The sequence below is a fragment of the Rhopalosiphum maidis genome, chromosome 3 (assembly GCF_003676215.2).
Source record: "Rhopalosiphum maidis isolate BTI-1 chromosome 3, ASM367621v3, whole genome shotgun sequence".
Taxonomy (NCBI): Eukaryota; Metazoa; Arthropoda; class Insecta; order Hemiptera; family Aphididae; genus Rhopalosiphum; species Rhopalosiphum maidis.
Genome location: NC_040879.1, coordinates 57,174,990 through 57,193,959, shown reverse-complemented (window position 1 = coordinate 57,193,959; position 18,970 = coordinate 57,174,990). Strand labels below are relative to the sequence as shown.

The window sequence follows — 18,970 nt, the reverse complement described above, 5'->3', positions numbered from 1 at the left end:
CAAATATTACTGTATAATATAGACTCAAATATACAATTAAGTATAATGTTTTGTATATTATTTATTAGTTTATTAAATTTATTTTTTAAAACAATATTTTATATTAAAAAATAATTTGAATTTATTCAAAAACTAAAAATTCTAATGTTATTCAAATTAATTATATCTAAATACTTATTACCACATACTTAAACTTGATTAATATGAATATTATTTTTAACTTTTAATAGTTAATAGGTAAATTTATTTTTTTTAATTTGTTTTAATAAAAGACATACTAATAGTAGTAACTTGAAACACTACTATTGCTTAAATTATTATTATTGATTCAAATATTATATATTGAAATTGTAAAAATATTTTTAAACTGTTTATATCATAGCCTATTCAGACTATTTTAATTTTTTAGTTCAGCTCTTTAAATTATATTCAAAACTTTAAAAATTAAAATTTACTGTACAACAAACTTTTAAAACGACTTAAGGTTTTCAAATTTGGTTTGTTACAATATCTAAATGATAATAATGTTCAATTTCATGGCTAAATTTAATTCGTTTTGCCCATGTTTTACGCTAACCTAACTATGATAAAGATATGAACCTAACTTTATCACGTTTTTGAAGCCATTTTGTATAATTTTTTCGGCCATTTATAACTCATGTGATTTTTATATATACTATAGGTGCTTGGTTAGGTTAGGTAGGTACTTACAATATTTCAAATTACTGTATTACATCGGGCTATATTGAACGTTTGGAAAATAAATAAAACATGATGTGCCAAATTCATACACGTCATCGGGCAGAATATGAACGACGACTGGAACGCATACAACCTGCTTTGGATCGTGTCAAGTCGTTGCTGCGTAGTAGTTGCAAGTCGAAAAGTCTGATAAATTCTCAGTTTTACGTGTCGGGAGAATGCGCGGCGTGGCTGGTCGGTCGCACGGAAAGATTCAATGTAATTGATATTTTCGCCGTGGCGTATCTTCCCGCAGATTTTCAATTCCCCCACAACAATGCAGTCTACATGGAGTCTAACTACTATACGGCCGATTGTACCACGGTGATCAATTTCCTTACCGATGGTACCGATTACCAACCTCCAATACAGGTAATATTTTCATGGTTCGATTTTTCCGTAGTATCAGTTTTTATAAATCTATTCGACACCGGCATAATTTTCACTTACGATTGCCTGTGCGATTACTGGAAGTGCATTGTAACGAATAACGGTTGCTTGCAACATGGCGAAGTTCAATATCCGCTTTTGTTCAATTCGTCTTCACAGGATGATGACACTCTAAGGACTTTTCGAAGACTACAGCCTATATATCAGAAATTTCGGAAACGTGTTTATGATGTTTCACCCCGCAATCGTGACGATTATTTACTTAAAATGTCAATTGAAATCGACCGCGTCAACAAGTATTCGATGCGGCTGTTTCCGATCAAGAGTATGAATAAATATAAGCCTCAAGACGTGGCTATGTCTTTTTGTGATTACATTTACTGTACGTTCTGCAAGCGTCGTGAATTGTTGGCCATTAAGTATGTACATTTATGGAGACATAAGACATATGCACCGCCATATGGCTACGGTTACAAGGCAGCTCAAACTCGTTTTCTATCATGGCAGTACAGCAACTATAATGGCAAGAACGACAATGATATCTACACCCTCAAACATTGTAAATGTATACCATCATTTTGAGTATTTCTAGTGATATTGGAGAAGTATAGACTACCAGTGTTCAAGTAGTATGTAAATTTAGTTTATTTTTGAATTTTTATCTATTATAAATGTACATTAAAGATTTTTATTTTTCAATTTCAGCATAGACGGATAAAGGTAAACCATATTATATTCCTAATTTCAGTAAGGCTGATTGTATGGTAATTGAAAATAGTATATTTAATCATTAATATTTACTAATATTGGATATAAAACTTTATATTGCATCACAACCACTATTGAGTGATATCAACAAACGGAAACAAAACACAGGAACTGTAATAATGTATTTTATGTTATTTTGTTTTAGAATACATGTACTTAGGTAATAGATAATTTAATGACAAACTAATAATTGGTTAAAATACTTTTGAAAACAAGGTAAAGAATTATTTTTGATATTAATAAAAAATAAAACTGCATAAAATTTATATTTGAATTGTGTAAAAATTATATTGGTATACATAGTAAGTATTGATACCCTCTTTTAAGTGTTTTTTTAAAATTATTTTACTAAAATTAGAATTATGATACCATACTATTATGGTTACTTTTAACATATTTAATTTTTACCTGATACATATTATATACTAAAGTCAGAATGAGTTAATTTTCTTTTGTTGCTTAAATCAATTAATTATGATTTATATATATATATGGGATGAGATTCATTTACCTTTAAACATTCATTATTTCAAATAATTTTAAGCCATACTATACAACATTTTTAAGTTTTTTACTCTTGAGTGATAGTATACATTATATACTCATATATTGTACAAATTGCATTAAAAATGAAAAAAAAAAATGTCACCTTTGAAGTCTCTGTTACATGAATCAAATTATAAACTTGGAAAGCATTGTCTAAAATTAACAAAAAAAGATGCATTTTGCATTTAAATTTGTTATTTATGAATATTTGCATATTTATGGTTTCTAGTGCTATTTTGCTAATTTTGAATCTTGAATGCCATTTATAGGCATATTTTTTATATGATAAGGAAACAAATGATATAACTCTAGTTAAGTAAACTATATTAGGGTGATACTTTTTTCATAAACCACTCATCATTTCAAAAAGTATTCATATTTTTGAAAACACCTTTTTACAGTTTCAAGTTGTTATAAAAACAGTGTTTTTATTAAAAAGTTATATTTTTTTAAGTTTTTTTACTTTTTTGAATGACAATATAGTTTAATATTCTAAAGCAGAATATTTTTCTGCGTATTTTGATGCATAAAAATGTAATTTAATGCGAGTAATTTATGAGTTATATGTATTTAAAGTTTAGACAAGCGGAGTAGAGGTCAAACATTTTGCGGAGTTACCTCGTACCACTCCACGTGGCGCATCAAAACTTTAAATACTTATAACTCATAAACTACTCGCCCTAAATTCAATTTTTATGTATCTAAATACTCGGAAAAATATTCTGCTTTGGAATATGAAATTAAAACTATGTTATCATTTAAAAAAGTAAAAAATAAAATAAAATATAATATAATTTTTTAATAAAAACACTGTTTTTATAACAACTTGAAACTGTAAAAAGATGTTTTCAAAAATATGAATACTTTTTGAAATGATGAGTGATTTATGAAAAAAGAATCACTCTGTATACTTAACTAGGTATATTATCACTCAAAAGAGTAAAAAAACTTAAAAATGTTGTATGTATGGCTTAAAATTATTTGAAATAATGAATGTTTAAAGGTAAATGAATGTCACTCCATATATATATATATATATAAATGTATAATATGTAAACTAAAATAATTATTTTGATAATACTAAGGTGTTATACTTAGAAAAAACAAACAATTCATAACATGTTTAAAAAGTAAAAACATGTTAAGTTGTAATAACACAACTTTATTTATAAAAATACTTATAAATGTATTTATAATATTAGTATAACCTAACCTAACCTGTACCACAATTTTGAAAAGATTCCCTGTTTTCTAATTTTTGTTGCCTTAAATCAGAGGTTTCCAACTTTTTTTGATTCGCAGCGCCCTTAGTCGTTTTCTATAAATCAAGAGGCACCCTATGCACTATGGCCTATACACTAAAAATATATTTTAAATAATTTTGCGGCATCCTGGTAGAGAATCTCTGTCTTAAATATATTATACATTTTATTGTCTCATCTCATTTGCTTCAATGACCTACATTTTCTTTGACTATTATTAAAATTGGTTTTATATATGCTTTATTGGCACATACAACAGTACTTTATTGGTTTTTATTTCTGATCACATTGAACAATTTTTTCCATTATTTTCTAATAATTTTGTTATTTTTAATATCATGTCGGATGCATTATATCTACTACAATTATTGAATTTGTTGTATTTACATTCCAGAGCTGGATCTAATAATATATTTATAGTTCCTAAATTGAAATGAAATTTGTAAAATTAAATAAATTTAGAATTATGTATCAAAAATATACTAAAAAAGATTAATAGTTTTTGAAATAATAAGTGTTATGTTATATGAATTATTTGGTCATAGGGGTGTGTTCAATGTGCTCGGCACGCTCTGCGATTTTTCATGAGCTGAAGTATTTAATACTGTAATCAAATTGCCCATATATTAATTTTATTAAATATACCTAAATTACCAGACAATTTTAGATGACATTCTTTAAATGAATTTTAAAAATAATTATTATTCACTGTGTATACTTTGTAGTAAGTCTGTACTTAGTTAAGTCGTTTAGTCTATAAACTTACAGTGATTTATATTATATATTATTCAAAATTATGATAATTTAATTGTAATTATTTAGTTTAAAAAATTCTTATAGTATTAATATAAAGGGCAGATAATAATATATGGGCACTACCTACTTTTAGAGTCTGCACACACCTATGCACCCAGTATACAAAGTTACCTAACCACATTAGATAATAAATCAGTATTTAGTTGACAATATTTTTAATTTCTAATAATTGTGAACGTAATATGATTATTTTAATACAATTAAATACAATTATAAATTATCTGTTGTTATATTTTTAGTATTATACCCTAGAATATACCAATACTATTACAATGACTATAATTAATTAATTGGTTGCTCATTCAAATTTATAACTAAAAATCAATACTTATATAATAGCAATTATGACATAATTATCTAATTATTTGGTTATAAACATTTGCTTGTTAAACAACTGACCTATGTATAAATTAACTTTATTTTAGAAGTAGCTATTTATACATATTTCATTTTTTTCTTTATTAATAATGGATTTTTTATATAGGCATTAAATAATTCAATTCAATCTATCTTAGAAATAAATAATTATATTGTGGTGCCTATAATTGATTCAATACAGTTACTAGATGTAGTGAGTGGTGTATTGCTAAAATTATTCGTGGGTATATGCTTTCTTGATGCGGTTAGATCTTAGATGTCAATAATACCTAACCTTAACATAAAACCAAAAAAACTTTTTTTTCGCTTCGCTCAAATACATTAGTACAATTTATGGCAAAAGATGTAAAAATATGTAAAATAAAATGTAGTTAATTTCATTGGAAATCCCTTGAAACAAATTTATCACTCACCTAAATTAATTTATTAAGTCACAGTAAAAATATGTATTTACATATAAATCCAAGCCTTAGTTATGACCCTTATTAATTATTATTTATTATTTATTATCGCATTACAACTACCTAGACAAGTATTTTTTATCAAGTAACTCAATGAAACCACATAATGATAAAATATTTTAAATATAGTCTTAAAATAAAATATATTATGGCATTTAACACCAAAATAGTCAAAATATGCTCTAAAAATGCTGAGTAGGTATTTAATCCCAAATGTTGTGAATTGGATTTTGTTACTCACACAAGATGAAATTAATCATACAAAATATGCCAATTTTTACCAATAATAATTAAGAATGAAAATATGAAATACTTAAATACTCAAATAGCTATCTACATAATTTAAGTATTTCCTACTGCAACTGTCATATAAATTATTTTAATTACAAATTAAAACATACTATAAGCCACTTCAAAATTATATTGAACATTTTTTAAATTATTAATAATTATCTAGGTTATAGATATTCAACTATAATTAAGTTACATACAAATATATACGAGGTGTGGCAATTAAATAACGAGAATTTGTGTCTAGCTTCTATAGTATTAACGCTGATACCTTAAAAATTTTAACTTAAAGTTCACGAGATTATACACAAGTCTGCCAAGTTAGATAGTAATCGATGTTAGATTTTATGCTCTGCGATTTTTGGAAGTTAGTAGTGTAGTGCCGTGACGTACAAAAATGTGTGACGTGAAAAACGGGGCAACGATTCGTCATCAAGTTTCTGATGAAAAACCGGACGAAATTTTTCGTAAATTGCAACGTGTGTTCGGTAATGATTGCTTATAAAAACCATGTGTGTATGAATGGGCATCACGTTTCGCACCAGGTCGAGAATCAACGCTAGACGATGCAAGGTCAGAAGGCCCTAAAATTATGCAAACTGGGTAAAACGTCGAATGTTTAAGTGTGTTGGTGCGGACAGATCGACGTCTCGCAATCCGAATGATGTCTATTGAACGTTCTTAAGCGATTGTGTCATAGAATGTCTCGTGTGAGGTTGGAATTAGCCAAAAATGGTTGGGTCCCTTACCATGATAATGCACCTGCACACACATTATTAAAAGTTCAATAGTTTTTGACCAGTAGTAACTTAACAACGCTCCCCCACCCCTTGTACAGCCCTGGCTTCATTGGACTTCTGGCTATTTCTAAGGAACCAATGAAAGGACATCGCTATGAGAATTTGGAGGACATTCAACGTGCTGTAACGGCGGTGTTGAAGAGTTTAACTTCTGGAGACTTCCAGGAGTGCTTCCAGAAATGGGAAAAAACGCTGGATCAAGTGTATTAGACTCGGAGGAGAGTACTGTGAAGGCATGGGTGCATAAATAATTGTAAATATAAAATACTAAATAAATGTTTTAAAATTAAAAATTTTTGTTATTTAATTGCCACACTTCGTATAATTATTGGTATTTTTTAACTCTCAAAAGTTGAAATTATTTAGTTTTTAACAAAAAAAAAAAAACATGAAAAAATCATGTCATAATATTTTATATTATTGACTACTGATTAGTGTATTATAATTTTATTAAAAATACAAGAATTAGATTCAGAATTACACACTCATATACAATTATACATTTATACACGCATACATATTGTCCATAGAAATTATAAATCACAACCATAGCCGAGTTAAAAATAGACATAATATATAATTATATCGATTTTTTCTATCTGATACTAGTAATTGGTTCTCAAAATAATTTTTAATAATCAGCTAATAATATTAGTACATACTATCTGAGAAATGAAAATTACAAATCTACAGAACATTTTGTTTTTATCACTGAAAATTCTAATAGGTATATGAAGCTATACGGCCGTATACCCGTTTATCGTCGATAATTTAAAGATTATACGCTAAAAAAAAAAATCTAAAGAAGTGAGTATACACTGTATACTCCTCAATCATGTAGTTGTATCCATATAATATAAAGGCTCCATTGATTTTTGATTTTTTATTTACTTTATAAAAATAATTTAGTGTTATACCATTTTGCAATACCATTTTTAAGACTAGGCATTTTATTTTTTTTAATATTTTAAAGAATATGAATTATAAATTAAAAATAAACTATTAACAACATTTTTTATGATAAAAATCAATATTGATAGTCAATACAAATAACCATAATTTATATTTTAAGAGAGCGTCACACCCGCATGTGTGTCTCCGACTTACAAGTACGTAACATGGCAAATTTATGCTCGGTAAATCACGTTTAGCTCCATGTTTAAAAATTAGAGTGAATCGACCTATTATGAAAATTGATGATAAGAACATTATCTGTGTTTGTATGTTGGGTTTTTTACGATAGTTTAATTTTTCAACAAGTTATGCGTTTATAATAAAGCGTAAATTAAAAATGCTCATAACTCACTTAAAAACTGAATAATCGTAAAAAATCCAACATACAAACACAGATAATGTTCTCACCATAAAGTTTCACAATAGATCAATTCATTCTTATTTTTTTAAACTATAACGGAGCTAAACGTGATCTGCTGAGCGTAAATTTGCTATGTTGCACACTTGTAAGACGGCAACAACATACGCGGGTGTTACGTCCTCTTATCGCAATTTCTCAATTAGATATATTTATATATTAGTAATTAATTTATACTGAATAATAATTATTTACCTTACTACCAAATACCATACGTGGAGTATCTTGTAGTATTTTCCAAAACAATGATCACCTTTCACCGTAAGCTCTTGATCTTTTAGTTTAAACATTCAGGTTGTGTTTCCTAGCTGATGCTTAAATTTTAACACAGAAAAAAAGTTGTTACTTTATATTTAATAATTATAATACTCGTATAATATATTTCGTATACTTTTATTTAAATTTTTTTTTTTTTAATTGAACATATAATAAAAATAAGATAATTTAATTAAAATTTTTATTCATATTTTTTAACTGTAATATTGTTTTTTATTGTTAACAAGTAACAACTAACACATATATTTCCTTGTTTTTATCTAAGTCCTTTTTTTAAAAAAAAAAACTCGTTTTCAGTATTTTTACCAACTTTTACAAAATATTTATTAAATTCATAATTAATTATTCCACCCGATTTAATTGTATTGTTAATATAATAGAAATTGCATCGCTTATAAAAAAATATGAATAAAGTTCAAATTAATATACCTATTAAATTGAAAATTAAATCATTAATAATCAATGTTTCAATTAAAATGATAATATCGAAAAGCTCATTAAATGTATTGGAACTTTATATTTCAGCGTTACATGTTCTTTTACATACGCATAACACAGCTAATCTACTTACCGCGTTCTTATCACAGTTTATTTACAATTAAATCAATGATTGCAAAAACGACACGAGTTACATTTTTTGTGAAATTTAGATATTAGCAAAAACACATTCTAGTTATCTGTTTTTTGTGTTGAGTGGAAAAACGTCTTCAGTCATAACGTTTTTATTATATATTTCTATTAGTATTCATTTTTAAATAAGAATTTTTTCAGAATTATTTAAATTATACATTTTTTATCCAAAAGTTTTAAAAAATTGACTCATGTCGTTTCTGCAATCATCAATTCAATTAATATTAGATCAAATTTATATATTATCAAATGTTTAGAGGAAAATATAAACCGTGTTTGATTTAAGAATGTTGACTATATAAATCTCGTGAAAACGAGTAGTTAGTACATTATACTTAAATGCATGCAAAGCAGATATTAATAATTCTCAATCAATTGTTTTCAATAGTTACAAATTCATAATAATTGATATTTACATAGTATCCATCTCAAATTTGTTAACTAGAATTTAGAACTCCATAACCCCTTGTATAAAATACTTAGGCAATTTAACATGTAGTTTTGCGGTTATCACCTTATCAGAAAGTGAATAGTGATAAGTGCAAAATCGACCAATCTACTAGTTACTACATTCATTCAATATTTTTATTTTTTACAAATATATAAAATCAACTGTATTAGTATAATTCATAAGGAATAACTGTAAAAGTTAAACAAACTATTGTATAGAATAAAAATGTTTTCACATAGTCTTATAGAAATGTAGTTCTGATTGAACTATTAAGTAGTAAAACACATTTTTAGAAACAATTATGTTATATCTTAAATGCTACTATAAATATTACTATATAACTTTATTGAGCATTTTTCTCGTTTTGTGTTTAAATGTTTATTTAGTGTTCTTTTTTTCAAAAGATGAATCATCTATAGGAGTAAGTAAACCTTTAAAATTTAATCAATTTAAATTATTATCATTGGCCTACAATATATTATATTGTAATAATTTATATATTACGAGTTGGGCAAATCAATTTCAATACTTTAATTATACATAGATACAGGATAAAATTTATGAAGTAATCGAAAAATAAAATGTAAAATTGTTATTAATTTATTTTTATTTTTTTCTGGAAATTACCCATCCCGAGCACAAGCTTTGCTTTTTGAGGGGTATTATATATACTGTATATTTTATATACTATTGTAAGCTAATATTTTATGACAAAATATATTATTATTATTATTTATTTACACAAAGCCCACAGGAATATAATGCTAAGTTAATTCCGAGGTTAATTCTTAATAATATATAAAAAATGGGTTTTTTATTTTTAAATCAAAATGGAATATTTTTTAAATTATATTTTAGATACTTACTAAAAAGCAATTATTAATATTTTCTGAATTTTTACTTTTTAGAACCCATCTATCATTAAATACAATGCAACATACTCTGCTACTCAAAATATTATGAATTCGTTGAGTAAACTTGACAAAGAGTATGATGTACCAGTACCAACTTTTCAGTCAAATGTTTTAAGAGAACTTAATGTACTCTTAAGTAATTTAAAATTAAAGATCAATGGTGATATTGATTTATTTGCTGCTACTATTAAAGTAAGTATTTACTTTTTTTTCCAAATATTATTATTAGTTTTTGAAAAGCATATATTTATTGTGTTCACATTTGTACTTTGTGAACATCACTTAGGTGAATCAAATAGATTTCAAATGTGAATGAAATTTATATTTATAATAGAAATATACAATTCAACCACTTAGGTCATTTCAAATGAAATTCTTTTTTTAAAATTTATTTTTATACTAGTATCATGTTATTTTATTGAAATTTTATCTACTTGTTAATGCTAGTTTAGTAAATTTGGTATTTAGTTTATACATGTTAAGAATTTTTATTATGATATGGCTTTTACAAGAATTTTACTATTTTTATTATTTATAATAGGTTATACATAACTAAAAAAAAAAGGGCTGGCAAGTTTTATCGCTCTGCTGCTTTGCTGTATAATAGAGATGAAGAGTAGGTCATTATAATGTATATGTTAAATTTGAATTTAATCACAGATATCACCTAATCTTGCATTCAGTACAACTGATTTTGTATTATTAGCTATAATAGTAAGGTAAATTGACCAATTATCAAAATTAAAAGTATGAAAATTTATCTACGCTTAAGCAATGGCTTTTTAAAATGTTTACATTTTGGTTAAAAATGAAATAACAAAACCTAAGCTAATACGTATGCACAAAAAATGTTCTTATCTTTATTTTGATAATAAGTCAATCTACTCTAATGTTAAAGCTAAAAATACAAAATCATTTATACTGAACTCAAATTGGCAATGTTGTATGTTTGTATGAAGATAATAATAGATATGACTCAAATAATTACAGTGTCCTCTCAATGTTTTTTGATCTTGACTAATTTTTATTTTTATCTAAAATGTTATAATTTTACTGTGGAAAAGTAAATTTGTGTTATATATTTTAAATAAATTATTTAGGTAATGAACCAAAATGGACTTATGCCTCTTCATGGTACACCATATCTGGGATCAACTATTAACTTATTAAAAACATCAAAAATTACCAAGACATATAATGCATTTAAAGGAACCCAGCTTAAGTTAATACTTATGTTTGAAAATAAACAAGAAGTTCTATTTAAACCAAAATGGTAGTACTTAAATTAAAATACTATTTTAGCATAGATTTTTATGTAATTTCTAATGTATATTTATGTAATTGGAAATTTTCCAATATGCGGTCTACCAAAATGGAAAAATAAAAAAATTTTAATTAATTAAACTATGATTTATTCTTAATGCACAGTGGGACATAAGTCATCGTACTTACCTGTCATAATATATAAACAAAATTTACAAAAAATAATTGGTAGTTTTTTTAATATTTTAAATTGTAAAAAAATATTAATTTTAATATGAATATTACGTTATTTTTAAAAATTTCAATTTTTGTGCATGTATGGTATTTTTTTTTATTGAAATTTGTGTGCAGAAAAGAGTTACAAAGCTTAAAAACTTTAAAGTTTAAAAACTATTTTTTCGGCTCAAAATTAAAAAAAAGTTGCTTTACCATAAACAACACTAAACCAATTAAACTGTTGTTATAAAAATATACATCATTATAAAAAATTAACATAAAACATATAAATTGGTAAGTATTAAATAATAATGATGCAGGATTCCCAGCTATAAGTAGAACACAAAACATTGGTAGACCACATATTGTGAGATAGCCATGTAATTGAAACAATTATTATTTTTTAAATGTAATAAGTTAGTCCTTATTAATAGTATATATATTTTAAGGTACCTAGAGTCTGAAATTATTGAAGGCAGTGTATATGCCGGTAAAGATCGTTATAATGGTGAAATAATAGCATTTTATATTTCTCTTATTCTTGGGTTTCCACGTGTTCCAATTGTGGTGAAACGAATCTTAGATGCATCAGAATTGCACGAAACAGCAAATATTGGATTAAAAAAAACAATGTACATAAATTGTAAGTTACCTTTTATTAAAGCTCAAAGTTAGTCATTTTTTTTAATTAGTTAAAGTTATGTAACTTTAATACAAAAACAAACTAAATTAGAATAGAAGTTGGTTTCTGAAATTTACCAAATTTCTAACTTAGTTAGTTAAAAGTTGATTTGGTGAAAATACTAACTTAAGTTAGAAGTTGATTTGGTGAAAATACTAACTTAAGTTAGAAGTTAGTTTTTTTAGTTTAAAATATAAATTAAAAAACCCGTTTTTTCAAAATTGATACATTTCATAATTTAGTTATAATTTAGGTAGGTAACAAACTTAAACTATTGGAGATGAATGAAAAATGAAATTGAATGCTGATATTGATCAAATTTTCAAGTAGATAGGTAGGTAGGTAATAAGTATTAACTTTCATTTCTTAGAATATCATAACTCATTAGAATATAGAAATTATAACAAAATAATAAATATACAAACAGTATAACATAACATATTTGTCTATACCTACTCTATATTGACACACTATGAATATAAAAATTCATACATAATATAGGAAATATAGCCTATATAGTATATTATAAAGTTTTATTATAAAAGTAAAATAATAGTATTATTAATATTTTATTTATATAAAAATAAATATTTTTGTCATAAAATTGAAAATTCAAAATACCTCGCAAAACATTCAATAATAATCATATTAATACATTAGTATCTGAAAAAAAAACCTACAAGAATAACTAGTTACTTATTGGTTTTAATGAGTTAGACTAGATTATTTTACACATTAAATTCAACTATAGTCTATCCAGCGAGGGAATGAACCGATTTTGCGCAACCCCTCGCATCACCATGCTATCAAAACTGGTTTGTTTATGGCTGGGTATCATTGGGGAATACGCAGAAAAAACAGATTTTGGTTGGTTTGTGCATTTTCTCGCTGAACAGAGTATAGTTGAGTTTATTGTGTAAAATAATCTAATCTAACTAATATGCATTAAAACTAACTAGTTAGTGCCCAGCTTTGCCTTTTATTATTTTTTGTCAAGTTAAATAACTATATTGTATGTACATTATTTAATTTAGTAGTAATAATTAAAATCCAAATCCACTAAGATTATTTTGTCATTATATATGAACTGAAATAACTTAATAAATGTAATATAATTCTAAGTAAATAATTTTTTTTATTTTATCTAATTTGTACGTACTTATTATAAATGAAATGTATTATTTTAATTTGAACTTGTATAATATTAAATTTTTGGGTCGATAAGCAACAACCAAGGAGACATGTGTTTATGGCAAATGTTATTATTGTAAACGTGAAGATCCAATATGTACAAAAAGTGAACGTCTAGAAGGAGCAGCAATATTTCATCTGCCATCAAATATAAAGCTTACACAACATTTGCACCCTTGGAGAAGAACATATATTGAAAACAAAAAAGCCAGGTTTAAAAAATATTTTATTAAACTATTAATTTGTTTTTTTTTCTGTGAACCAGAAACCTACCGTATATCTATATAAGTATAGATTATTAGTAGTATACATTTATCAAATGAAATATATAAATAATAATGACAATGTTTAATTGGCCCAGAGAGAATATTTATTAACCAAGTATTGACCGTTATTAGCAACTTAATATGTTATATTCATTTGTATTATAGTTAATTTATTCCATGATATAATTAATTAATAGTATTATAAGTTTATAACTAAAGACTGGCTTTTTATGTAGCTAACACTTAAAAATCGTGCAATTAAAATGCTGAAATATGCAAAATTGTGTTGAAATAAATTTTTTATTATAGGTATTTATATTTTTTTTTTGCTATTTATAATTTATAATATTATTATTTATTAGTTGGCATTAACCATTAAGTGTTTATTAGAATACAAAATTTAAACTGATTTACAGTATTTGATTAACATTTATTATCATATACATATCTAAGTTTTTTTTTGTAAAACGATGTATTCTGTTACTTGATTTGTGTTTTAATTGTGAAAACACACATGCTCCATCGACATTTGTTATCGGCCATTGTTTGTAGCAGCTTGTAATAGCAGGATCTTCTTTTAAATCTACGTAATTTCCATTTATTGAATCATTGTATATTTGTAAAATATTATGTTCGGGATTTTTTTTTATCAAATATTGATTTGAATTTTTCATAAACAATTTTATTTATTTTTTGTCCCTTTTCATTTTCAATTTGCATAAATCTAAAACTTAATAAATTACAAAATAATATCTGTTAATAATAAATGTTATACTAGATTAAAATAAAAATATTTGTACAAAAGTACCAATTAGTACATTTTTATAAAAATAAAGTCGAAATGTGCAATTTTATGTAAAACAATGCAAAATCCACTCTTTAGTCATAACTGCTCATGTACAAAAAAAAAAAATCAGAAGGGGGATTCTTTAAATAGTTTACAATAATCAATATTATGTACATTTTTTAATTTCGGGGATAACCCATAAAACCTTTCTTGTATGTGCCTATTATGGTATAATTTATTATTATTTATTTATTTATTTATTATTATTTATCTATACATTTTAATAGAATACTTTTTAAGTCTGTATAATAAATTTATTTAATTATTTGTTTTAGATGGGAAGACGATAATGATTACTGTGATAGTGTTAAATCTAACTATAATTCTGAAAGAGTCTTAGATTTTATTGATGTATCTATTTTTGATTTTATAATCGGAAACGGAGATCGACATAGATATGAAGTTATGGAACAATTCAATAATACTATTCTTCTAATTGATAATGGAAAAAGGTATGAAGGGTTTATAATTAATAAATCTTATCTATTTGAAACCTAATTTGTTATAACATAAAAAATATATCTAAATCAGCTGCACATATTTTTTTTTACCACAATTTAAATTATTAAACATTATATTTTGATTATCAATCGTTTTAAAACAATTTCTAGTTGCTGAAAATGATTAAGATTTTATTAAAAACACGTGACACTTTTCTTTATAATTTTCTATAAAAATAATTCCAAAAATAATTTTCCAAAGTATGAGTTCTGTAATATTTTACAATGGTGTATGTAACTTTTTGTTTATTATATACAGCTTACTAAATTATTTTAGAAGAAAACAAAAGTACTATACCATAATATGTTTAAATCTTTATTTCAATTGATGCTTCAATAGTTCAGTTTGATGCTAAATCTTTATATTAATATCATTATTAATTGAATAAATAAACGCCTAATTGAATTAAATATTTTTGAGTGAGTTCATACTTTGTTTTGCTTAAAATAGAAAAATTAATTAAAATTTAATATATTGCTGTGTTCTATTAGTATGTATATTTTTTAGATTCTCACAGTTTAGAAATAGCCATTGAGATATAGAATCCCAATTAGTGATTTAGATTTTTTTTTTATCCAAAATCTCGTGTTAGAGACTATTTCTATGTATAATGATTTAAAGCTTAAAAGCTTTTTTGTTTGTATTAATTCTCATGCATGGTATTCAAGGCCGTAACTGGAAATTCATTTTTTTTTTGGGGGGTGGGGGGTTAAGCTAAAAAAATTGTGTTTTGATTAAAATAGTTATTTTACTACCACATATTAAAACACGAAAAATTCCCCCCCCCAGGTACGGCCTTTATGGTATTATTTAATAACAATAAAAAATGTTTGAAACAGTTTTGGGAATCCTTATAAAGATCACATTGACATACTGGCTCCACTTTATCAATGTTGTATGTAAGTATAATTATATAATATAACTTATTAGTATAAGTATTTAGATCTATTGTGATGATAAAATTAAGCTATATAATTCGCAATATTTATTATACATACATTCTACTCATAAATATATACTGTTCATTATGTTTGTTAAATTTTATAACCAGAATCCGTTTGAAAACTTGGCAAAGACTTAAATCGATTAAAGGCGGAACATTCACAAATATATTACAAAGTATGTTGGACATACACGAGACCTTATCTCTTCTTACTCTACCACATTACCACGCACTTGAGCGACGACTAAAAATAATTTATGCTACTGTTGTTATGTGTCAAAGAAAATCAGATAAATCGATTCTCAAATGATCTTAATAACAATAGCATCGTTAAGACCCAATATTAAATTAATTTTTTTACTGTATTTTTATTTGTTATTGTCTAACTGTGATTGCATAGATTGTAAGATATTGTACTTCAAGTCTTAATTCAGATCTACAAAATTATTATGAAATTATTTTATAATATCTGATGTCAATAATTTTGTGAGATTCTCGTGGAACAATGCACATAACATAATCTTTTGAAAACTGATCAATATAATAGCTTACGATAATAAATGTAAATGTGTAGGTAGGTAATGCATTACTTGGCACTATTCACTTCAGGGATAAAACAGAATTTGATAGTTGGTGCCCAAAGTTTTAAGAATCTTAAGCTATTAGTTAATATAAAAGGTTTTATTCAATCTAGGATGAACAAACTGTGACTAATTTTTTATTAAATATTTCTTAATACGTAACTTTAACTTAATATATATAAATATCAGAATATTTATGTATGTTAATAAAGAAATGTATAATTTAATTTAATGTCTTGATTTAAAATTTAGTTATTCATTTTTAATTTTTAGTAAAATGTCTTATTAGTGTTCAGCTATTGGCCAATCAGCTTCTACTGTCATGATTTGTATATTTTAAGTTACACAAAATATTTGTTTTGTAAAAACGCAATTAATAATAATATACTTTCCAGCTTTCACCAATTATAATCAGTTTGAAATTATACCGTTTAGTAAATTTGCAGTCATATAAAAATGTTTTGTTGACTCTAAATACAATTGCTAAAGTTTCATTGTTCACTTGTCACTTTTGGTGATGAAATTAAATAGAAGTTTCTCAAAAGAACTTTTTTAATAACCATTGGGTTTTGACATTTATTTTTTGGTTTTGTTGGCTCTCTGATAGGTGGTTTTCTTACATTATGTTCTGTGTCGTACTTAAGTATCTTCTACTGTTGATGTTCAGCCAAAATATTATAAGATAATTAACTTTTCTTCAAAAAATCCTTTGTGGTAAAACTGATTCTTCTTATAAATAATAATACCTATTTGAATAATGGTAGTAGGTAGAATGTAGAATTACTTGGATTTACATATATAAATTATTACTTTATTAGTTTAATTCTTTCTATTTTTGGAGAATTTCTGTATGTTTAAATTATTTTATTATTAAAGCAATGGTAAATTATATTCTAGTTTGCAATATTCATTTTATTTTTAGTCAAAAACAACTTTATAATTTAGGATTTAAATAGGCCTCAGTGCACAATTTAGGTTGACTAAACAACTGTTAAATCTGTCCCTGCTCATGACTATGACCCAGTGCATCTTAACTTAAATCTACTATCTCTGACTGATCATTGTCATGTTTGTGATTTTCAACCTTTCTTCAAAAACTCATTTGTGGTAAAACTGATTTTTCTTCTCTCCTTCAACGCGGTAGCTTCATAGTTCATGTGCGCCCTACTTGTAACACTGTTCCGTTTGTTGTATTACAGATTACCAAAATAATGAGAAACTCTCACTTGTTAGTTGTTATTCAGGCTAATCTAAACACCTCCTACTCTTAATTAAATGGATTATAATATCCAAAATATAAATTTGTTTATATATTCATATATTTTCATATGTATATTTTGCAAATGAATACAAAGTACTTTATTTTTTATTGTGTTTCATATTTTGGACATCCTTCCATAAAATAAATAAATAGTAAAAAATATAAATAATATACTACACAATTCAAAACTCAATTTCCTTGAAAATATCTTAAAAGGTTTGGGATGTGTTATACTGAACACAGTAGTCACTATAAGACACATTACGAATATCAAACAAACCCAATGGTTATTAATGATTTCTTTATAAAAGAGAGTTATTCATTGACCTTATATTAAGTTAGTGTATGGAGATATTTCTTCCTCTGATAATGTTTTATTTAAGTTAAAAATTCCAAAAATTCAGAATAACTACTATTATTAAATTAGTATTAAATTAGTATTAGTACTAAAATAGTTAGATAGATACACAAATAAATAAAGCAAATGTAATATATGATAAAACTGTAAAACATATTTATGTGCTTCTACGTTTTTTTCAACTGGTCTCTTGCTAAATTATTATGATTTTCCATAAATTGTATTTTATCATTAAATATATTATATTGTATTCAATAATATTATACAATTAGATGTATATTTATTAATTATATAAGTATTTTTTTTATTGTATAAAAGCAACGTTCACCAAAAATATTTTATTGTAAATGTATTCTGTTTGAAAGTATCTACTTTTAATGTGATTATAGTATTATCTATTGTTAATGGTTTTTTTAAAATATTATTAATTGTATAATAGTACCTATGTGTATTGTAGTGAATTCAAATTGTATCTATTGTTATTTATTGTATTAATTATTGTAGTATTATTTCTTGATACATTTTTTTATAACTAAAAAAAGTCAAAAATAAATTGCATTTCTAATAATACATCTTATAGTTATTGCGTAGTATTTTATTTGCCGACTGGATAAATTTTGACCAAGGTTCAGTATTTGACTTGTATTCATGTTTGCAACATAAAAATTAAAATATGTTGATAAATTATATTTTATCAATGGTAAAGGAAAATTTTAACAAAGGTACAAAAAAATATCTATGATGTAGATAATTGCTCATTTAAAT

General features: G+C 24.9%; 2 protein-coding genes across 2 annotated transcripts; both read left to right on the top strand.

The window, feature by feature from the left end:
• Positions 1-632: 632 nt before the first annotated feature.
• On the top strand, positions 633-2,136 carry LOC113555622. The gene is made up of 2 exons (XM_026960086.1): positions 633-1,760; positions 1,837-2,136. The coding sequence occupies exon 1, from the start codon at positions 772-774 to the stop codon at positions 1,711-1,713; it is 942 nt and encodes a 313-aa protein (XP_026815887.1). The 5' UTR covers positions 633-771; the 3' UTR covers positions 1,714-1,760; positions 1,837-2,136.
• A 6,762-nt stretch (positions 2,137-8,898) lies between these two features.
• On the top strand, positions 8,899-18,387 carry LOC113555621 (glycosaminoglycan xylosylkinase). Its single transcript, XM_026960085.1, has 8 exons — positions 8,899-9,603; positions 10,091-10,288; positions 11,197-11,369; positions 12,025-12,218; positions 13,483-13,660; positions 14,837-15,013; positions 15,902-15,961; positions 16,114-18,387. The coding sequence occupies exons 1-8, from the start codon at positions 9,484-9,486 to the stop codon at positions 16,313-16,315; spliced, it is 1,302 nt and encodes a 433-aa protein (XP_026815886.1). The 5' UTR covers positions 8,899-9,483; the 3' UTR covers positions 16,316-18,387.
• Positions 18,388-18,970: the final 583 nt, after the last annotated feature.